Below are 23,105 nucleotides of genomic sequence, written 5' to 3' on the forward strand. Positions count from 1 at the left end.
CTTCTCTGTCTAGTGTAAAGCGAGGGGTGGAGGAGGAGGAGGAGGAGGAAGGTGAGGGAGTGATTCTGGCCCATATGGGGCTGTCAGGGTGGCATCTGGCAGGGCAGGCTCAGAGGACAGGGCTGCAGGGCGAGGTAAAGAGTTAGCCAACACATGCTGACAGGGGAAGAGAAGAGAAGAGGCGCTGGCGTTTGTCCCCAACCAGCCAAAGCATGACTATTCTGTTTCTGCCTCTTGCTGACACACATACACACACACACACACACATCAAACAGGGCCACACACAGAAATGTAACATCGTCCCAACTGAGCCCTTGGTTCACTTTTACAGGTTTTTCTCTGGGAGCAGTCAGAAGACATTACTAACAGCAGGGCGCTCACAGACGTGGGCGATCCGGTTAAAGCACTTCATGCTCCAAAAAACCCGAGGCGCGGGGCCGAGGTCACACAATCCAGCAGCCAGCACTGAGCCACCTGCAGCTCACCTACCCCCTTTTACACACCCTCCAATAAACATACACACACACACACCCATCCATCTCTCACTGAGCCGTGAAAGTGGGCAGTTTGTTGACAGCTGTTTGCTCGGATGGGGGGCTATTGATTGTGCCTCCAGGGACTGACCGTGTCCCTCGGGTCCTCATTTTGCAGCATGTGTCACAGCTCTGTTCACACACAGCTCACAGGTCGCAGCTTCACAAAACTCTTGGTTTGGATTTGGTTTGGGGTGCCCCTCTCTCTGTTCTCTCATTCAAACACGCACACACACTTTTGCACACACTCTTTCTCAGGCATGCTTTCGAGTTCCAGACGATCACTGAATATTTAATGAGCCCCGCATGGTGTGCACTGTCTGTTAATGGTTATCCTTAACATACGACCCCCAGATCAAAAGGCTGGGGCCTATGGCCCAGACGCTCTTATCAATAATTGAAAACCACAAGTCCAACATTACAAACCTCTACAATCCTTTGACAAGATACAAACAAAGAGCCAAGGGTCTGAATACAATCATTGAAAATATATTTTAACCATATTTATTGTCAATGATGTTCAATCAAAAATAAAAGTATTGAATCTACGTATCATTCAATGTGTTAGATATGGAGTACAAAATACAGACCGAAGCTCCGCTTGACGGAAAAGTCATTTAAAGTGGAGAATAGTATAATTACACGCATGTCTAAGATGATAGAGCTTTGACCGGCAACAATTACAGAGCTCACTTTCCTTCAGGAGTCTGGTAATGTTGGATGCTCTCTCCAGCAGTCACAAAGAACTGCACCAATCCTCTTTGACTTTAACCCAATCTGACTGATCTAAACATGGGATCCTGAGTCGGGGGGAAATACACTTGTGAGATATCAGAGACAGGGCAATGTTGTACTTGTCAGACGTCTATGTGTGTGTGTGTGTGTGTGTGTGCGTGTGTGTGGAGAGGGCATAGGAGACAAATAAAGCAGCTCCATGAGTGTGTGTTGTGTGCTTGACATATGCATGAAGCAGGTGTGGAAGATAAACCTTTTAGCCATAGCATGCCAGACGAACCTTAACAACCCTCGAGCCTCATGTAAAATCTCGCTGGCAAGATTGGAAGCCCTTAATAGGGCCATGGTACAGGAAGGACTGGACTCCGCACACAATGCCCTGCTGTGATACACAAACCGTGTCCTCAATAAAAGGCAGAACAGGACACAACGTTACTGTAGCGCTGTGCAGAGAATGGCAGATTAGTCAGGGCACCTCTACAGATGCCTCCACACAGAGGACGGCATTGCACACTTCCACAATGGGATTAGCTCACAGGGGGCATAACCCACAGAAGGGGGCTGAGATCGTTTTTAATCTTGCCACCTGCAAGGTTCATAGTAAGTGCACATCCGGTACATAAAATACCAATATACAGCACTGAAGATTTGTATTGTTATATACCGGTAAGTATGTAAATACTACAAACAAATCAGTTAATAAATTGTCAATGCCAAACAGTCTACCCTACTAGTCTACCCTTCCTCTCCCCTTGGACCAATGCGTGTAGCAGATCCTGACCTAAAAAAACTAGGAACAAAAGGAACATAGCATCGGAATTCAATTTCAAATTTCATTTCATTTAAATGAAAAATCAACTCAGAGCAGCAATATCTCCTTTGCCCAGTCCATTATCTGCATGAGTTTGGCTGCTATCCTGGAGATACAATCGTTCCATTTGATTAGCATTTATTCATTTATCAGATACTTTTATTCAAAACAATTACACATGTCAATTATATTACAAAGACCATTCTCCCTAGAGCAATTGCCTTGCTCAAGATCACAACAATGGAAGCTTGGAATGGAACCCACACGTTTTCAGGCTACTGCATGCTAGCCCAGTTCCTTAGCCACTGCGCTACTACCCCATTGAGCATCTGATTTAGAGAATTAGAGGGCAGGTATACTTCAACTCTTCGACTCTAAGCCAACATGCGCATTTGTGTCTCCAAAGTACACTAGTTTTGCTGTTACTGACACTCAGCGCACTCTCAATCACTCAAAATGCAAGAGATGGAGGCAAGGGGGCGCTGTGGCGCAGCAGGCTACAGCGCCCGTACCATATACGGGTCCGAGTGCCCACGGGGACCCAGGTTCAAATCCGACCTGCAGTCATTTCCCGATCCCACCCCATCTCTCTCTCCTGCGGTCATTTCCCGATCCCACCCCATCTCTCTCTCTCCCGCTTGCTTCCTGTCACTCTCCACTGTCCTGTCCAAATAAAAAAAAAAAAAAAGGCAAAAAAAAAAGAGATGGAGGCAACGTGACCAGCTACCATTCATTTTCAGAGTTGGCGTGTTACAGCAACAAGAGGCAAGTGATTGTTATGCCACCAGCTAGGCGAGGCCAAAATAAACAGGAGGTGTATTTTATGCAAATGCTAAGCGATGCGACATGGTGACTGTCAATTCAAGTGAAGGGCGCATACGAAAAAATCAAGATGGCGGAGCTAACTCATACAGCAATATTTTGACAAATATGTTCGGGATGATAAATAAGCACTATTAAAACTACAAAACTCGGGTTCTGTAACCAAAAACTATATCTGATGATATACTGATTTACTTACCTGGCAGGGGTGATATAATGATCAAGAAGGTTGTTTGCCCAGGGCGAGGCTCGGCCATTGCACGTCCGGTCGTGCTGACCCCTGCGAATTCCTCAAATGTGGGAATCTCCACTGCACAATTTCTGGTAGTGGGGGACTGCGTTCGCGCTCTCCCCTGAAAAATTTGGGCAGCCGTGGCCCACTGGTTAGCACTCTGGACTTGTAACCGAAGGGTTGCCGGTTTGAGCCCCGACCAGTGGGCCGCGGCTGAAGTGCCCTTGAGCAAGGCACCTAACCCCTCACTGCTCCCCGAGCGCTGCCATTGTAGCAGGCAGCTCACTGCACCGGGATTAGTGTGTGCTTCACCTTGCTGTGTGTTCACTGTGTGCTGTTTGTGTTTCACTAATTCACCGATTGGGTTAAATGCAGAGACCAAATTTCCCTAATGGGATCAAAAAAGTATATATACTTAGTAGATAGTATCGGATTTTGCCGGAAAAAGGCATTCAGGACATATTTGATGATTGTGGAGGTTATTGTAGGCCTACAATGTTTATAACCATACAGTGGTATTAAATGGTTCCTAGAGTGTTGATGAGTGTAAAGATTGTGAATGTGGATAATACAGTGTGATTTTTAAATGTTAAACATTGCAATTGGTGAATAAACTGTTTTGATAGGTGGATAAACTCTAATAAGAGGTGGATAAACTCGTTTACTTGCATTTAGCCTACACTACATCCCTGCTTATACCTACAAAACACAGCACTGTTTACAAGTAATGCCCATTTATTCAAATAATGCCTCTATCTCATTGGAATCTACTACAAGGACAGTTGTCTTTTATACTGTAGGTCTCGTAGACAGACAGATGAAAATGTGTCTATTCAGAATTTGAATCTGGTACTACATCATTGGGACATGATAATGGGACGTGTTTCAATCAATACAGGTACAGTATAAATGCCCTTATTTTTGTTTTTGTCCTCTGGGGGGGGGGGGGGCATGAGTCTGAGGGCCAGATGTACTAATGCTTTTGCGCCCACTTCAGGCGTATTTGTTTCGCAACGTGCGTGTAAAATCATTGTGAGGTACGTACAAACAGGCCGCAATGATGTAAAAGTGCAAACTGCCTGTCGCGGGAGCTGGCTAATTGCGTTATTCGTGTCATGCATTTGCATTCATGGGAGGATCCAGGGGAAAGTGGGAGTTTAGCGTAAAAAGCGCACGTCTGTTCTGCACCTAAATACTTCCGCCTTGTAAAAGCAGGTGTTAATCCAAATTGCAGTTCAATGCGTCAATAAGAGAACATTTCAAAGACAACAGAATCGCTATTTAGAGCTGTTTTGTAAGTATTTGTTCTATCAAAAGCAACCTTAACTTTTGTTGGCCTTTCGAATGTCTTACTTTCACTTTCACGTCATTCACTTAAACTTTCCGACTGGCTAGATTTGACCAATTTTCCATAGCCTACGTGCACAAGTAGTTTGAGTAAAACTACTGATCTTCATTATCTCCCTGCTTGTTGCCATCTTGTATCATGTATGGTATTATTTCATGATCGCTACGTTTGATTCTTTTTAAAATTGTCATCAGTTAACTTCATTCAACTGAAAAGTATTTCTTTTAAAATATTAATTGCTTAAAAATACTGCTAATTGTATGCTGTTTAACAAATGTATAAATTGTGCACTGTCGCTTTAAGACAGTCGCTTTAATCAGAGAGGAGACACAGCACTCAAAAAACCCTCCATAGAAATGCATGGGCTTAGTTTGTAACGCCAATATGGCAGTTGTCTACGCATATCACACCCCTCCCGCGGCAAAACGTTGACATGTGAATACATGTCTCTATAAGAGAACCTTTCAAAGACAACAGAATTGCTATTTAGAGCACCAGTTTTGTAAGTCTTTGCACAAGTAGTTTGAGTAGAATTACTGATCTTCATTATCTCCCTGCTTGTTGACATCTTATCATGTATGGTATTATTTTATGATAGCTAAACGTTTGATTCTTTTTAATGTTGTCATCAGTTAACTTCATTCAACTGCGCTTGTATGTGGGCGCTGCCATTCCGTTGTGGACGTTCGTAAATTGCGTTTATGGGCGGAGAAAGGCAGAGAAAGGCGCAGTTTACAATAAGGATTTAACGATTGATAAATACGACGGAAACTTGGGTCTGACAGTGTTCGCAATCTGCGGTTTGTCCATGACGCTGATAACGCTACGTTCGCAAATGTACGTACATCTGGCTCTAAGACCTTTAAGTCAAGCACCATTTATGCCATCTGTTTGAGTCCTACTACACTTGCAAGAGGACATCCTGGGCTTTCTGGTGATGTCACAATTATATGTGTGCGTAGCATTTTTTTTAATTTTGTGCCGACAAGAGAGGTAATTGATTCTTTTTTTGCAGATTTTATGTTTCTTTTGCTAATAATCAACTTGTTTCTGAATATGAAAAAATTAACTTCAATTTAGAGAGATTTCAGTAATGGCCAGTCATTTTAACACTTTCAGAAGATAACTTTTATTCATTGTCCTATTCATACTTTGCAGTCACGTGATTACCATGGATACCTGGCGGGCAAGAAACGCTAACAAAATGGTGACGAACAGTGGCCAGCCAGGGGAATTGAATTGCAGCCTTGCAGATTTCCAATACTACAATCAATTTGTCGTATGATGACTGGGGCATAGCGATGTTTTATGTTATGTGTGGGTAAATTGGTGGAGGGAAATATGTGTGTAATCCAGTGTAATCTGTAAGGTAATTAATTATGTGTGATTGCTGGCTGGCTGTGTGGACTGCGTTGGAACTCCTTGAATGGACAAATCGCACACAGCTTGTTAATTGAAAGATTGGGACGGTGGCGGGAACAATCCTTTTTATACGGGACGTCCCTGACCGGGAGAGGACTCGTTTTCCCAGGGGGCTCGAGAGGAGTGGCGTCATCACGCTGCGACAGAGGAGCAACGAAATGACAACAATCCTTCAGCAGCCGATCGGTGCGGGAGAAGAGCATGTTTACATGCCGACTTAAGGGAAGTGCTTTCTCCTGCTTCTGTATGCCTGTGAGAATGGGCCATCAAGGGGTATTTCGGTGTGTGAGAATGTGTTTTGTCTCCTGGAGGCACAGATCTGAAAGCAGTAGCCGACGCAAACCCGGAAGTGGCATCGTAGAGGGAGAGGGAGTGCAACGCGAGTGATCGCCTACTTAGAGGAAAGTAATTTATACCATTGTCTAAGCTGGAGTGAGTGGGCTGACTTGCGGTTGTATGTGTGGACTGAGTTTCTCCCTTTCTTCGGCAGCGTATGGGTGTGCAGTGGAGCGGTAGGCAACTGGAACGCAGGCTACCGAGAGCCAGTGGATCGCCGTCGCCCCGCCCCCTGAAGACTGGACTGTGCTAAGGACACTGGTTGGTGGGGCTGCGGTTGGTGTTATTGACTGTGCTGGTTTTGACTTTTTATTTTGGTCGGCGTGGGGGACTGCCGCCGACCAAATTTGATTAACTCTTCCCTCTATCTGGTCAGACAGTAGGCCTACACCCGCTCAGAGGGGTGGGCTAGGACCTCGCAAGCACCTCTTATTAATGTACGGGTTTTGTTGGGTGGGGCTGTAAGCTTAGTAGTTAGGAGGCATGTATGTGCAGGACGGGAAAGGGTGACTATTTAAAAGTGTGGCATTGTGTGGAACTGTTGTGCTGATTCTCCCATTTTCACCTGTGTGAATATCCTTGTAGTGACTGTATGTGTGGCAGGGTCCTGGGATTTGGTATCCCCTGAGTGGTGTTACAGCACTTATTTTTCTTGTGTTTTCATATGAGTTGTGGTTTTCTATGTGGATGTATAGTGTGGACCTTTCTGACTGCATTTTATGTGTGGCTCCTAAATTACTAACGGGGGGCTGGTAATGCTAATCTCTTCGTTCAGAGGTACGCCTGATGTACATGTGGGCGGGCGGGATTCATGTTGGTGTATTGCTGAGGTGCTGCTCATTTTGCTGAATGTGTGTGGCTGCTGACCCTTGTAATAAAATTTGTAGCTGTGATCTGACTCAGTCTGGTGTTGTGTGTCTCAGAGGGGATTGCACCTGTGTTTAGATAGACGGCACAACATTTTGGCGTAGTTCGGCAGATCCCCTCTCAAGACACAGCACCATGTCTGACGAAGAAGCCGGGGGTGCGGCAGCAGCCAATAGCATGATGATGGTTCCTTGGTTTTTGGGTGGGCCCTGGGTGCCCAAGTATGGGGGAAAGGGTAGTCCGTTACCTTTTTCTGAGTGGCGGAGTCAAATGGAGGTATATCTGCGGGCCCAGACATTAACAGCCGCACAGAGAGTCGACTTTGTAATGAGTGCTTTGCAGGGGGAGGCCAAGAGGGAAATGTTGCTACTCATAAGTACAGACAGGGAGACTGATGCTCAAATTTTCATGGCCCTTGAGAAATTATATGGGGAGAATGTGAGTATTAGTCAGCTCAGATCTCACTTTTTCAAGTGTCAGCAGCAAACCGGGGAAGGGGTGGGGCCTTTTATCTTACGCCTCCGTGAGTCCCATTCCAGATGGCGCAGCAAGGAGGCAGCGACTGGGTCAGACGACGAGATGTTGAGGAGCCAGCTGGTACTGGGGCTGCTGCCAGGGCCTGTACAGACTGAACTACAGCGCCGGGTGCGACGAGAGATGGCCCTTACTTTCGAGGGGGCCTGTGGTGAGGCTAAAGCCATGGAGAAGGAGACCGAACGAGCCGCCATAGAGAGCATTGACACCAGGCGGACATACAACACCCCCCCTCAGCCCAACCTCCCCAGCACCTCAAACCCACTACATGATTGGAGCAAGATGAAGGAGGCGTTGCGAGCTGAGCTAGCGGAAGAGCTACGAGCCCAGGTAACCGATCTAAAGACCTCACTGCTGGCAGAGATGAGATCGCACCGAGCTACCCAGCGACAGCCAGACCAACCATTGGGTGGAGAGCAGGGGGCCAATCGCATTCAGCGGCGTGCAAGACAACCTCAATGGGATGACCAGGGCCGTCCGATCTGTCTGCGGTGTGGAAAGGCGGGGCACATGCAGCGTGATTGTCAGCCTATGGAGATGACCAACACACGAAGGGTGGCTGATGAAGGAGGACCGGTAACGGTGCCCATGCGTGCAGCCCTGGTGGGGGAAAGCCCGGAGGTCGAAGTCCTCGTTCAAGGAAGACGGGTCCCCTGCATTCTGGATACAGGGTCGCAGGTGACCCTGTTCAGCCAGGGCCTGTTTCAGAGCCACCTACAAGACACAGAACTGAAAGAGGTAAGCGACATCCCCTGGCTTATATTAAAGGCAGCTAATGGGCTGGCCCTGCCCTATGTTGGCTATGCAGTGCTTGATTTCGAAGTGTGTGGTGTGACTGTGCCGGGTAAGGGGGTGGTTGTGGTGGAAGATAAATATCTGCCCCCAGCCTATGGAATATTGGGCATGAACGTTATCCAACATTGTTGGGAGGGCCTACGGCAGCGGGGGGGGCACCATTTCACGCTTTTTAAGTCTACCCTCCCCAGGGCAGCTGTGGTGGCCTGGGACCGGGCGTTTGCTGCCTGCCGAAGGATTGAAGCAGCTGAACACCGGGGACCCAGCCTCGGGGTGGCCCGGTTGCGCACAACCAACCCAATCCAGCTGGCGCCACAGACTGAGACAGCAGTGTGGGCCCATGTCCCTGGGGCCGTTAAAACCAGTCAGGAGGATGTCCTACTCGAAGATTGCTACCAGGGCGGGCAAGAGTGGTGTGTGGGCCGTGCGGTGGCCCGACTGCAAGATGGCAAAGTACTGCTGAGGGTGTGTAACCCGCATCCCTACCCAGTGGTGCTTCCCCCTCGACGACCCTTAGCACGTGTCCTACGCCTGGAAAGGGATGATGTCCAAGCGCCGAATCAGTTGGTTCTCCGGCGAGAGACTGAGGCAGTGGTGGAGGTGGATGTAAGGCCAGTGAGTGGTTCCCTTCCTACCTGTTTGGCTACTCTGCTTCAGGGGGCCGATGGGCTGACGCCTCCCCAGTCCGGCCAGCTTCGGGGTGTGCTCGAGCATTGGCAGAAGGTGTTTGCCCAAAGTGAGGAGGACCACGGCCGTACTGAGGCTGTCTATCACACCATCCCCACAGGAGACGCTGCTCCGATTCGCCAGCGCTACCGACCAGTGCCACCCAACCTCTACAACGAGCTGAGGACGCTACTGCGTGATATGTTAGAGGGAGGGGTTATTCGTGAAAGCGCCAGTCCGTGGGCAAGTCCAGTAGTCTTGGTGAAAAAGAAGGACCAGTCATGGAGGTTCTGTGTTGACTACCGGAAGTTAAATGCGGTCACACATAAAGACGCCTATCCTCTCCCCAGGGTGGAGGAGTCCCTGACCAGCTTGAAGAAGGCTGAATGGTACTCCACTCTTGACCTTGCCAGTGGGTACTGGCAGGTGGAGGTCCTGCCTGCTGACAAAGAGAAAACAGCCTTTGCGACTCCACTCGGTCTGTATGAGTTTGAGAGAATGCCTTTTGGTTTATGTAATGCACCAGCGACCTTCCAGCGATTGATGCAGCGTTGTCTTGGGGGGCAAGTGCATGAGTTTTTGTTGATTTATTTAGACGACATAATTCTATACTCACCAGACTTCTCTTCTCATGTAGGCCATCTGGAGCAGGTCTTCGCCAAGTTGCACGAGCACGGCTTAAAACTACAACCTGCCAAATGCCGGCTGTTCCAGCGTTCAGTACAGTACCTCGGCCATGTGGTGACCCCAGGGGGGGTGGCCACCGACCCGGAGAAAACGGAAGCAGTGCGGAAGTGGCCCACACCCACAAACATCCGGGAGGTTCGCTCATTCCTTGGATTCGTCGGTTACTACCGCCGGTTCATTCCGGCGTTTGCGCGGAGGGCTGGGCCGCTGCATGCGCTGCTGAGGGGAACCGGAGGGGGTAAGACGCGATCTATCGACTGGAGTCCGGAGTGTGAAAAGGCCTTCCAGGACCTTAAAGAGTCATTACTGAGGGCCCCTGTCCTGGCTTATGCGGACTTTTCTCTTCCGTTTCGCCTCTATACCGATGCCAGCTTGCACGGACTGGGGGCGGTGTTGGCTCAGGTCCAGGAGGGCCGTGAGCGTGTGATTGCCTATGCCAGCCGTGGACTCCATGATGCTGAGAGAAACGATCAGAACTACAGCGCTTTTAAGCTGGAACTCTTGGCATTAAAGTAGTCAGTAACTGATAAATTTAGAGACTATTTGTGGGGCTCGACTTTCCAAGTTTTCACTGACCACAGGCCTCTGCTCCACTTGCAGACAGCTAAGCTGGGAGCGGTGGAGCAGAGGTGGCAGGCTCAGCTGGCAAATTACAACTTCACTCTGCGGCACAAGCCAGGGGCTGATCATCGGAACGCGGATGCACTGTCCAGGCTCCCAGAGACTACGGCAGCGAGACTCGTTGAGGCACTGGAGCCAGGACGGGGCGACTCCGAACGGGACTCGTGGGTGGAGCGCCAGGGTCGGGACCCGGAGCTAGCCAAGATTCGACAGTGGCGGCAGCAGGGAAGTAGACCAACCGTACGAGAGCGGCAGGCCCTCGAGCCTACTGGGAGGCAGCTGCTGGGAGAATGGGAGAGGCTGGAGGTGCAAGAGGGTGTGCTGGTGCGGCGACACCCCTCAACCACTGGGCGTGACAAGGTGGCAATCGTGGCCCCAGCGGCTGAAAGGAGATCGTTGTGGGGCCAGTATCACCTCGCTCTGGGCCATGCTAAGGGCTTCCGGCTCCTGACAGCGCTGCGGGAGCGCCTTTTTTGGATCGGGATGACCAAGGACAGCCACAGGTGGGCGCAAGAGTGTCATCAGTGTGTCCTCGGCCGAGCGGACGCTGGCCCAAGGGCTCCCTTGTGTTCCATTGAGAGTGGCTACCCCTGGGAGACCCTTGCCCTGAACTATCTATCCCTTCGGCGCCCTGGGGATAGCCATCCGTATATACTGGTGATGGTTGATCTCTTCTCCAGATTTGCTTTTGCTGTGCCCACAACCGACCAGACGGCGGCTACCACTGCACGGGTGCTCTGGAGGACTGTTTTGCAGCCCTTTGGATGTCCGGAACGCATTCTGACTGACCGGGGCCCATCGTTTGAAGCGGACTTAATCCAGCAAATGTGTGCGCTGTACGGGTGCCGGAAGGTGAGGACGACGCCTTATCATCCGCAGGGTAACGGCGCTTGCGAGCGGATGAACCAGACGATCATTAGGTTGTTGAACACTTTGCACCCAAGAGAACACTCTCGATGGACGGAACATCTTCCAGGGCTTGTGCATGCATACAACAACACACCACACAGTGTGACCGGTCTGGCTCCCTTCTCTGTGGTGTTCGGGCGTCATGCTCGCCTTCCAGTGGACCTAGCAGCAGGGTTGGTCAGGCCGGAGCAGCGAGCCACCCCGCAGGACTGGGTCCAACAGCACCATGACCGCCTCCTGGACGCGTACCAGCTGGTGAAAGAGCGAACGCAGCAGCGGCAACAGCAGGATCAAGGCCGGCTTAATCGGGGCCGACGGGCACCACCCCTGTTGCCTGGAGAGAGAGTCTTGGTGCGGGATTTCCGTCGGAGGGCACGAGGCAAGTTGGGCTATCACTGGGATCCCCATCCATATGTGATCCAGAGCCAACCCAGGAAGGATCGTCCGGTCTATGTGATCTGTCCGGAGGGACAAGACGGGCCCTTACGCACCATCCACCAGAATAACCTGTGTGTTCAACCCAGCAGCTGGCCACATGGGGCTCAGGGGGGCATAGGTGAGTTGGCAGGGGGTCAGACTGCAGTGCAGAGCGAACCCGGGGGAGAAACGGAGAGGGGGTGGTGGCCAGTTGGTTGCCCGGTTGGACCAGGTTCCCAGGAGGTAGATAATCCAGGTGGGACTGGGGAAGTTGGGGGAATGTCACCGGAGGTAAGGGGGGGGGGGGCCGGGTGGTGGGGCTGCAGCAGCCGGACTCGAGCCACGGCGGTCCCAGCGAGCTAATTTGGGGTGTCCCCCGGCTAGGTACGGGGATTAGTGGTCGGGACGACCACTGACAAAGTGGGGGGGAATGTCGTATGATGACTGGGGCATAGCGATGTTTTATGTTATGTGTGGGTAAATTGGTGGAGGGAAATATGTGTGTAATCCAGTGTAATCTGTAAGGTAATTAATTATGTGTGATTGCTGGCTGGCTGTGTGGACTGCGTTGGAACTCCTTGAATGGACAAATCGCACACAGCTTGTTAATTGAAAGATTGGGACGGTGGCGGGAACAATCCTTTTTATACGGGACGTCCCTGACCGGGAGAGGACTCGTTTTCCCAGGGGGCTCGAGAGGAGTGGCGTCATCACGCTGCGACAGAGGAGCAACGAAATGACAACAATCCTTCAGCAGCCGATCGGTGCGGGAGAAGAGCATGTTTACATGCCGACTTAAGGGAAGTGCTTTCTCCTGCTTCTGTATGCCTGTGAGAATGGGCCATCAAGGGGTATTTCGGTGTGTGAGAATGTGTTTTGTCTCCTGGAGGCACAGATCTGAAAGCAGTAGCCGACGCAAACCCGGAAGTGGCATCGTAGAGGGAGAGGGAGTGCAACGCGAGTGATCGCCTACTTAGAGGAAAGTAATTTATACCATTGTCTAAGCTGGAGTGAGTGGGCTGACTTGCGGTTGTATGTGTGGACTGAGTTTCTCCCTTTCTTCGGCAGCGTATGGGTGTGCAGTGGAGCGGTAGGCAACTGGAACGCAGGCTACCGAGAGCCAGTGGATCGCCGTCGCCCCGCCCCCTGAAGACTGGACTGTGCTAAGGACACTGGTTGGTGGGGCTGCGGTTGGTGTTATTGACTGTGCTGGTTTTGACTTTTTATTTTGGTCGGCGTGGGGGACTGCCGCCGACCAAATTTGATTAACTCTTCCCTCTATCTGGTCAGACAGTAGGCCTACACCCGCTCAGAGGGGTGGGCTAGGACCTCGCAAGCACCTCTTATTAATGTACGGGTTTTGTTGGGTGGGGCTGTAAGCTTAGTAGTTAGGAGGCATGTATGTGCAGGACGGGAAAGGGTGACTATTTAAAAGTGTGGCATTGTGTGGAACTGTTGTGCTGATTCTCCCATTTTCACCTGTGTGAATATCCTTGTAGTGACTGTATGTGTGGCAGGGTCCTGGGATTTGGTATCCCCTGAGTGGTGTTACAGCACTTATTTTTCTTGTGTTTTCATATGAGTTGTGGTTTTCTATGTGGATGTATAGTGTGGACCTTTCTGACTGCATTTTATGTGTGGCTCCTAAATTACTAACGGGGGGCTGGTAATGCTAATCTCTTCGTTCAGAGGTACGCCTGATGTACATGTGGGCGGGCGGGATTCATGTTGGTGTATTGCTGAGGTGCTGCTCATTTTGCTGAATGTGTGTGGCTGCTGACCCTTGTAATAAAATTTGTAGCTGTGATCTGACTCAGTCTGGTGTTGTGTGTCTCAGAGGGGATTGCACCTGTGTTTAGATAGACGGCACAACAAATTAACTATTTAGACCATATGTCACCAAATGTTAAAAATTGATATCAAGAAAAGATTAACATAATGTTAATCGGAACGTGTGATCCATAACATTACACAGCACCCGCTGATGTTTTCATTGCTTTGAAGCTGGCAAAGTCTCATACCAGAGAATCCGTCACCTTACACCGCACAAAAAATGAAAGCCTACAAAAGTACAGATAGCTATCTTTTTTCAAGAGTGGATGGGTAATAACGCTGTCGTATGGGAGGTGAAAAACAGGAATATCTTCATAAAAGGTGAGTGTTACTAGTTAGCTAGCTAACGTTACCCGTTTGCTAATGTTTGCATGTTTGTAGCTAGAAGCTATAAGTTACACAAAGTGACATCTGTTCCATCGTGTGATGAAGTCTTCATCTGAATATGTACACCCTGTCTGCCGGCGAATGACAGCTTGATAAGTAGTTAAAAAAAACCTATGCCAACTGTATCATATATAGCAGGATGTCAACATTGTAGCCTACCTGCTTAGTGCTTATCCACTCCACATAGCATCAGACAACAGACAAGAGCAGTTGGGGCAGCGAAATGCGTATAATCCTGTTAGCAATCTGTTAGGTTGTAATGTAGTAGTAATAAGTGATAGTATGCATGCAAAGTAACTAAGTAATAAGTAGACGCAGTACAACAGTAACGTGTCATTCATTCACCATGTATTCTTCTTCTCATATCAAATCACGTACAGATGATAACGCGTTCTCGCCACCTACTGGCGAACGTGTAAGCACGTTTATGTTAAGATTACACGATTGACATGAAACATAACATAAGCGAATCATAAGTCTGAAACTAGAATTGCGGTTCCGAGGAACTGCAAGAGTGGGTTTGATCAGGGCCATGGAACTCGGCCTCATCCAAGGATTCCAACGGTACCTCATTTATGAAAATCGGACATACGGGGTTACATGCACACACCTTCATATACACAGACAGCCCAGCCCATTAGACAGTGCCAGATGGCTTAGAACTCTGCCAGGTGCAAGCTTAAACAATTAGAGCTGTGATGTCATAATCGAAATTAGAATCCTGAACATTCCTACCCTGGAAATCCAGAGTTCTCGCGAGAGCACAATTTGAATTGTGCCCGCAAGATACTCTGGCCACGAGCAATGATCCAAATTTCTTCTATCTCTCGAGCGAGAGGGACCAATCAAATCGGTGTAGGCGGAACAAAGGCGAGCTACACTGATGACTGACACTGATGAATTGTGATTGGTCGTAACGTTATCCAACTGCGTGCAGTGAGAGTTTCAAATGCATGCTTGGTGCCGCCCCTCGAATTGGGCCATTTTCATTACTCGTGGCCAGACCCTTAATCTGAAAGATTCCAGGGTCTGGTTTACCAGGCTAGAACATTCCGCCATTCATTTCAATGTGGCCGAAAAACGGGAATAACGCAAAAACGACAAGGGCCAGCGACACGAAAGTAACAAGCTCCCTACACCGGTCCGGGCCTGAATTTTTGGAGTTTGAACCACGTCGATAGCTCAAACGGTCTAGGAGCAGTAGTCGGTACAAAAAGTCAAACCCACTAATAAATAGTAAACTTAAGAAGAACAATAGTGGTCTTGCTGGATCAAACCCACTAATTATGCACGTCAACTGTCTATGACAGGAAAATGTATGACCGTCACTTAGAAGTGAAACCCAACTGGACGCACAGCTTGCAGTTCATCTGATTTGTCTACCCACGTGATGCCATATGTAAACATAATATGTTTAGGTTATATTATGGTAACCTAATTAAAAAAAGGAAAGAAATGTGTAGCTTTAAAATTATCTGTGGTAGGCTATTGTGCTTGTGAATGATATACTTTATCTAACTAAAAGCTTTTTCTATGTTAGCTACATCATTCCTACAGCTTGAATGAATCGCCTCTGACAGCTTGGGTTGCTGTGGAAAAGGAGGGACTGGTTCGATTTGGCCACTGCATCTGTATGGCCGGGTTAGGTGAAGTGTGCTCACATGTAGTGTACATCAGGAATCTGTAAGAGACTGTTCACGCACAGAAGTTGTTTGCAGACTACTGATCTTAGTGTTTTGAATTGCAGTGTCTGCAAACAGGAATTGGCAAAACGCAAGCGTGCACAAAGAAAACAAATGAAAAGTGCTACATTTTGAATTGTACTGTTAGACAGACAAATACAGATTTATTCAATAAATAAATAAAATGCACATACATAGATAAATAAAACAGATGAATACAAATAAATACAATGCACAAAGGTATTTAAAGTGAAAATGTAATACATGTATTATTGTAATATATAAAATGTCATATATTCATTAATTATTATTATTTACAGTGTGTGTTTGTATAAATAAATTATTGCATATTTACATTGTATTATTGTAGTATTTAGCCAGAGGGAATGATTGAGGGTGCTTATAGGTCGAATATGTTTGTGCTCTTGCTTCTAAGTCTTTGGGTTTTTCTATAAACTAATTATGCATGCACATCTAGGGTACATCTAGTTTAGGGTACATCTAGCACATCTAGTTTGTCTAAATATCATGGGCATTGACAGCCGAAGCTCTTCTCTCTGTGGCCAAAATAGAAATGATGGGACAAGCTTTCCATGTCTTTCTCCCTCTTCCTCCTTTTGGTGGCAGGGGTGTGAGAGAAGACAGATGGAACCCAATCAGGGGACAGCGGGTCATCAGATTTGGCACCTGGAATAATAAAATAAGATAATATAATAGATAAAACACGTTATTGCCACACAAGGTTTTGGGTATTTTCAACATTGAGTCCTGTAACGTTAGTTCCAGGTCTTTCTAGTAGTTATCAAGTCTGTTAGCGAGCTAGCTGCATATGGACTAAGATTAACTCCAAGGTAGCTAAATTGTGTGAAGCAGACAAGTTTTTTTTTTTTTTTTATAATCGAGCAGTAATAATTCCTCTGTAAATAATCTAGCTCTACTGTTGGGTCATCTCTGGTTCTCAATGAAAACCATAGATATCACAAACCTCAAAACAACCTATCACACAACTTTTGTTGTTGTTAGCAAAAGACGGCAGCTGTTAGCCTACAGTAGCTTAGACTCATAACACAAACAGCTGACTCGCGGAACCAGCTGGTGGTGTTGATTGACGAAACTACAGGGTAACTTAATACACGGTTAATTACATGATCATACACCCATTGTATTCAAACAAATGTTGAAATTACCTTTGATGAAATGGTCACTGCACAGACGTGTATACTGTGAAATACTGCCTGTATTCATAGTTGTCTTCTCTCTGAATTCTCCTTGTCAGATGGGATCCGGTAAAAGCATAACCCCGGCTTATCTCCTCGGCGGTTAGTGCATCCAATCGCACAACAACTATCTGGCATGTTATTTACACCTAATTTAGGTCTTACTACCTCTTGTTTTTAAACAATTTCTGAGTAAGGCAGGGAGGGGTTTTCTCATCATTTCTGTGTGTCTATAGTGATGTCTTTGTCCTGTCATGAGCACACTGAAGCAAATCCCTAGCAACTTGCACCAAGTTGTATGGCAATAAAGTATTGAATCTTGAATCTTAAAAGTGTCTGCTAAATAAATAAGTTGCTTTTTGTTTTCGCTTGACACCTGTATATGGGTTGTATGGGCTAAGTACATTTTCTGCCCTACTGATAAACATTAAAGGTGTATTTCTGTGCTGTTGCTCAGAGAGTTAAAATAGTGCAGCAGATTAATGGCATATTTCAAGAGAATCGTTCAAATTGGTATAGAAGCATGACATTTGGCACAGATACTCTCTAAGGGTCACTTTTTGGGAAAAAGGCGCTGGCTACCCAAAAATTCAACATGGCGGCCATTTTTTCAAGATAGCTGCTATTTCTGTCAAATGTCATTATGTCAATCGTTCAAACAGTGATGTAGGCATAACATTTTGTGAAAATACTCTCTTAAGAATGTTTTTTTTTTTTGGAAAATTGTGCTTGTCCCTCAAAAATTCAAGATGGCAACAATTTTTCAAGATGGTCACCATTTCTCTTGAATCCTTACATCAATTTTTCAAATGGTGATGCTAGATGTAGTTAGATAGCCGCACCTGAATTGGCAGGTTGTGCCAGCACGGGAGAGCCGAGCCAAGGGTAAGCGGGGCAATACATGACTTGTTCATGTATGCTTACCTGGAAGGTGTACAGATCACATGGGACTTAAATGGCTCTGGATGAATGATCTGGCTAGGTGTAGGTGATCCGAACCTAGTTGTATCCCATACTTGAATGTGTACTATGTCTATGATTGAGGTGGTAAAAGGATAACCCCTCGGCCTTAATCAGACAACAATCCCCCAAAATGGCAAATGAAAATCCCATGTCAGCCAAGAGATCAACTGATTGAATGAAATGTTGTCTTTGTCAGACAGACACAAAGGAACCCCTCCTATCACCACCTACCCATCATGTTTCTCAACATGATTGCTATAAAATGATTGCCACCAACATTCTACTCTTTCACAATAGTGACCTGGAGATCCTTGAGAAGTTTGTGGTCCTGCTGTATGATCGATCAAGCACAGCTGTTAGTGTAGATGAGGCTAGACTTGACATGTTTGCCCGAAAGCAGAGGCCATATGAAGCCATTCCTCCAACAAGGGCAGATCTGCTTCAACACACTAAACGTGCTGCATATCAGGCAGACTGCATATGGGGTCAAGCAACCCAGTGTCAGTCAGAAGCAGAGTCCTGCTGACTGGAGATGAAAAAAGCTTGGTGAACAATGGGGGGTCTTCTGGACAGCAAATGTACCAGTTGCACAAAGTTGTGAACAGCTAGCCAAGTGTGGCTGCAAATCAGAGTGCCGTGGAGGATGCAAATGTTTTAGATTGGGTTTCACTTGCACAGAACTGTGCAATTGCAAATGTGAATAAAAAAGTACGTTTGCAGTGGGCAAGAGCCGATTTCCTGATTCTGGACCATGATGTATATGAACACCTTCCTGGATATGTTGCCCCCAATACAACACTTGCTGACTGCCAAGCAGGGAGGCATTGGCTACCATTTTTAACAGTCTTTATTATGACTCGACAGGGCACAACCTCTCAAGCTCAGGCTGGACACTCTAACCACAAGGCCTTTGAGCTGGTAAAAATGTGAATTTATGTTATTTTTTCAAACCTTCCTTTTAACTCAGTCCCAACAGAGTACACTATTAAAGCAACACTCACTTTGAAAAATGCCTTGAATTTTTGCAATGGCCTTTTTCTAAAAGTGTGGCCGTTTTTGTTAACATGCATGTGTGCATCAGTGTACATACTACCGAAATGACAGCCATCTTATGTTTATAATATCTTATAAGGCATCAATCTTATATTTGTGGCATATGTTCTGTATCACTTTTTGGAAACAGTGGCAGTGAACATAGGACAGGAATGGCAGCCATCTTGAAAAATGGTTTCCATCCTAAATTTTTGAGTGACACATACCTTTTCCCAAAAGAGTGTTCCTTGAAGAGTATTTCTGCCTAATTTTATGCTTGCATCACCATTTGAACAATTGAAATGATTAATATTCAACAGGAATGGTGGCCATCTTTAAAAATGGCGGCCATCTTGAATTTTTGAGGGACAAGCATTTTTTTCCCATTAACATTTCCTTTAGAGAGTATTTGTATCAAATTATATGCTTAGATCACTGTTTGAATAATTGATATAATAAGCATTGAATGGCCGCCATATTGAATTTTTAGTGGCCAGCGCCTTTTTCCAAAATAGTGGCCCTTAGAGAGTATCTGTGCCAAATGTCATGCTTCTATACTAGGGCTGTCAAAATAACTGATTCATTTCGATTAATTAATTTGAGAAAAAATAACGCAGATTAATCGATTCCATATGACCTTTGACCCAGAGCCATTGTAGTCAGTAACCATTAGACTGTAAACTGAAGGAGAGAGAAGAAAATGAGCTGCCTAGATCATTGATTGGAACATTTACTTTTCAAAAACGGCTTGATGGTGTTGATAAAAATAAAGTGTTGATTAAAATAAAATCCTCTGCAATGTCTGCAGCAAAGAATTTGTATATCACCGGAGTTCATCAACTCTAAAGTCGCACATCATTGCAAAGAAATAGTGTTGACATTGAGGGGAGTGATAATTTATTTTCATTGTGTCCCCTAGGTTATATTTGTGGCCTGAAATACCTTGTATGTGATAAAAAAAAAAAAAACTTCTTCCTGAAGCACTTTTGAATTTATTTCCTCAGCATATTAGGTCATATCATAGATTATTATTAAAATAATAATAAAATAGTTTTTGAACTTTAATGTCACTAATGCTGATTATTCAATGATTCATTTGAATTTAAATATTTAAAATACTTTCACAGCAAAAATCATATATGTGATTAATTTAGATTAATTAATCACAGAGTATGTAATTAATTAGATTATTTTTTTTAATCGATTGACAGCCCTATTCTATACCAAAGTGAACGATTTTTTTTACTAATCTGCTGCACTAAAAGGCTTTGATGTGCAGAGGCCTTTGGGATGTATGTCCATGACCATGACCCAATATGGCTTTTCAGCATGTACCTATACTGTATCCTGTCATTTATCCCACAGGCTAGAAAGGGCACACATCATTTTAATTCATATAACATGAATTAAAAAATCAAAAGTAAAAAATCTGTTACATTTATTTAAATGGGCCCTTTGCAGAGCTCTAACAACTTTGGCGCTGGACTTTAAAAAAAAGCCATAGTTACAAAAAATGTGCTTAAGCAATCAGAAAAAACTGTAATCCAAATTGCAGTTCAATGTATCAATAAGAGAATCTTTCAAAGACAACAGAATTGCTATTTAGAGCACCAGTTTTGTAATCCTTTGAACAAGTAGTTTGTGTAGAACTACTGATGTTACATTTATTTAAATGGGCCCTTTGCGGAGCTCTAACAACTTTGGCGCTGGACTTTACTGTCCATGTCAAACCTGCGATATGAATGCATGGGAGGAGTGTGAGCATGCAGGGATGTGACGTGTGTGTTTACTCTGGCTGAGCTGTAAAAGGTGAGCAAGCTGCGGATTCTGGCATGTGGAGGCAGATGGTGTCTCATATTCTTGCACAATGCAGCGTCTCATTACCGGCTCCCCGACTTTAATATCATCGCAATAAAACCTAAACAGATGCATTAGCAGATCACTCTGCACCAGAATACAGGCAGGGGGCCTTTTTAGCAGCCACCAGGGTACTTTTCAGATCTCACACACAGGCATGTGTGCAGACTCACACTTTCTCTCTCTCTCCCTCTCTCTCTCTCTCTCTCTCACACACACACACACACGCACGCACGCATGCACGCACACACTCACACGCACACACACACACACACACACACACACACAATAATGCTTGCAGTTAAAGTGAAGTTCCAAAAGGAAGGTACAAGTAACCACTACTGTACAATTACAAAATTGTGAATACCGCAAACGCAAACACACACACACACACACACAGAGATACAGACACACACAGACACACACACAGACACAGACACACACACACACAGTGGGTTGGGGGTGTCAATAGGGAGTGGTAAAGTATCTGTAAAGGCACAGCCATTTAAAGTTCTGCACTTACAAAAGTTCTTTTAAGAGCTTGGCATGAGCATGGCCACAGCGTTTCTGATAAATGCTTACCCTTGTAAGATAAAGGTCATTTCCCCTCTTCTTTGGAAATGAAACAATAAAACAGCCCTCAGCGCCATCAACAATAGAGCGTTTCCAACGAATGAATGACACGAGTGGGCAGGCCATAGACGTTTATCCAATACTGGACTGTAGAAAAGTACTTTGACAAATTTAATTCAAAATATATATTGACAAACTGTCATCATGGGCTGGGACAAAAAAACCCTACTGCTACTGCTGACCATATGTCTCAACATCTTTTCCTGTAAAACGATTGATCTAAAGCTTGAGGTTCTATGTCTGATTCACACACATTATTTGATGCCCATATTTTAGCCACCATCCATTACAGGCAAAGGATGTCTGACAATAATTCATTTCCAAAGGTGTGTGTACAACAACCAACATACAGTATATTACAGCTTAAATACAGTGCTGTCAAGCCTAGTTCCTCAGTACTAGAAGATGATTCACATGTTTGAAATTATAAAAGAGTCAATGTCTTATGCAATGCTGTACCCTTCTAGTTTATTCTTTAGGCACAAAAAATCAAAATGAGTGAGGTAGAGAACACCAAACAAAAGTAGCACACACTGCACGCAGCAGGTGATGTCAGTTCCCTCAATATGCACAGGAGAAATGTGGGCCTGCTCAAATGGAGACATTTTTGGCTGTTCGATGTCTTCAAAGTCCTGTGCAGCGGGGGGGAACCCTGTGGAGAAAATCACATGCAAACAAAAACACAGCTAGAGGAGAGCACCTGAGAACAAAATGTCTCACTGTGCAACATTTATCCCCAACCAATATGGGCCTGACAAAAACTTCCTCTGTGACTGGTGCAACTTGCAGGGGGAACATTTGATATGTTCCTGGGTTCTGGTTTTGGGCAAATCGATGGTGCAAACTGATGATTATGACCCCCGCAGATGATATAGTTATGCAGAGATTGTCGGCCGTAGCCAGGGTCTTAATGCACATATACTTGCGCTCACTCACACATATGCTGCAAACATGCATTCCATACATTTAGCGCCTAGACATTCTTTCTATTTGCTTTTGATTAGTGAATTAAAACTTAGTTCACTGTCTGCCTCTTCTTTTTGAACATAATGATTTAGATTTGCTCGAGAAGCATGGTTTGATGGGGTTTGGGGGATGGGGAGTTGTCTTGAGTCTGTCTCTCTCTTTCTCTCTCTTTCTCTCTCTCCAGAGATATCTCCGGTTACTTTCCTGTTCCCTGTTTTTTCTCCCATGGTTCCTGCCGTACCGGAACACTTCCACTCAGGTTGAGCCGGAGCAGGATCTTTTTTATCCCCGCCAACCCTCTTCAGTGAAACTCAAGAGGGATTATAATTTAGACTCTCTCTCTCTCTCTCTCTCTCTCTCTCTCCCTTCCCACTGCCAAACAGACAGGCTGGGTGAGTAACACAGGCAGAACTAATCTCCACGTTTTCTATTTGTACCTCCGCCATCTGATCAGAGACCCCAATTACCCCAGCCGAGAAACACAAGCAAACATGCAGAGCCAAAGACATTACGGCGTGCCTGCCTCCACCTCCGTCCCCATCCCCATACCCCACCTTCCGCTCCCACTAAAATCAATCAGCCGCTGGAAGTTAACCTCTTCCATAAGATGCCTAATTAGCAGTTGGCGTGAGGGTGAAGGAACAGTCGATATCAGGGGAGAGCAGCGTGGAGCTGAAGGCATCAGCGAGAAACACTCGAGACAGAGAGGAGGGTGGGAGGGGGTCCGGGGCTTGTGTGTGTGCCATGGGGAGCACAGCGCAGGGGGCATATTCAATCTATTACCCACCGAGTTAAAACAC

At 46.2% G+C, this 23,105-nt stretch overlaps 1 protein-coding gene, 1 long non-coding RNA gene and 1 other non-coding gene across 3 annotated transcripts; all 3 read left to right on the forward strand.

The window, feature by feature from the left end:
* Positions 1–3,092: 3,092 nt before the first annotated feature.
* LOC121682540 lies at positions 3,093–3,257 on the forward strand. The gene has a single exon (XR_006022612.1). It is a non-coding gene; the product is annotated as a U1 spliceosomal RNA (small nuclear RNA).
* Positions 3,258–5,765: 2,508 nt separating this feature from the next.
* Positions 5,766–11,986, forward strand: LOC121681486. Its single transcript, XM_042061244.1, has 4 exons — positions 5,766–9,579; positions 9,739–10,292; positions 10,389–11,874; positions 11,976–11,986. Exons 1-4 carry the CDS (start codon positions 7,242–7,244, stop codon positions 11,984–11,986), a joined length of 4,389 nt encoding a protein of 1,462 aa, XP_041917178.1. The 5' UTR covers positions 5,766–7,241.
* Positions 11,987–12,070: 84 nt separating this feature from the next.
* LOC121681924 lies at positions 12,071–13,547 on the forward strand. The gene is made up of 2 exons (XR_006022352.1): positions 12,071–12,718; positions 12,804–13,547. It is a non-coding gene; the product is annotated as an uncharacterized LOC121681924 (long non-coding RNA).
* The last annotated feature ends 9,558 nt before the right edge of the window (positions 13,548–23,105 follow it).

The sequence above is a fragment of the Alosa sapidissima genome, chromosome 14 (genome assembly GCF_018492685.1).
Source record: "Alosa sapidissima isolate fAloSap1 chromosome 14, fAloSap1.pri, whole genome shotgun sequence".
In the NCBI taxonomy this organism is placed as follows: Eukaryota; Metazoa; Chordata; class Actinopteri; order Clupeiformes; family Clupeidae; genus Alosa; species Alosa sapidissima.

Bases quoted from the DNA above. Each gene is read 5' to 3' on its own strand.
- LOC121681486 (XM_042061244.1), top strand. From the start codon at position 7,242: ATGTCTGACGAAGAAGCCGGGGGTGCGGCAGCAGCCAATAGCATGATG. The intron at 9,580-9,738 runs GTCTGTATGAGT...CTTCTCATGTAG, and splicing joins AGCCTTTGCGACTCCACTCG to GCCATCTGGAGCAGGTCTTC. The intron at 10,293-10,388 runs GCATTAAAGTAG...CTCCACTTGCAG, and splicing joins CTTTTAAGCTGGAACTCTTG to ACAGCTAAGCTGGGAGCGGT.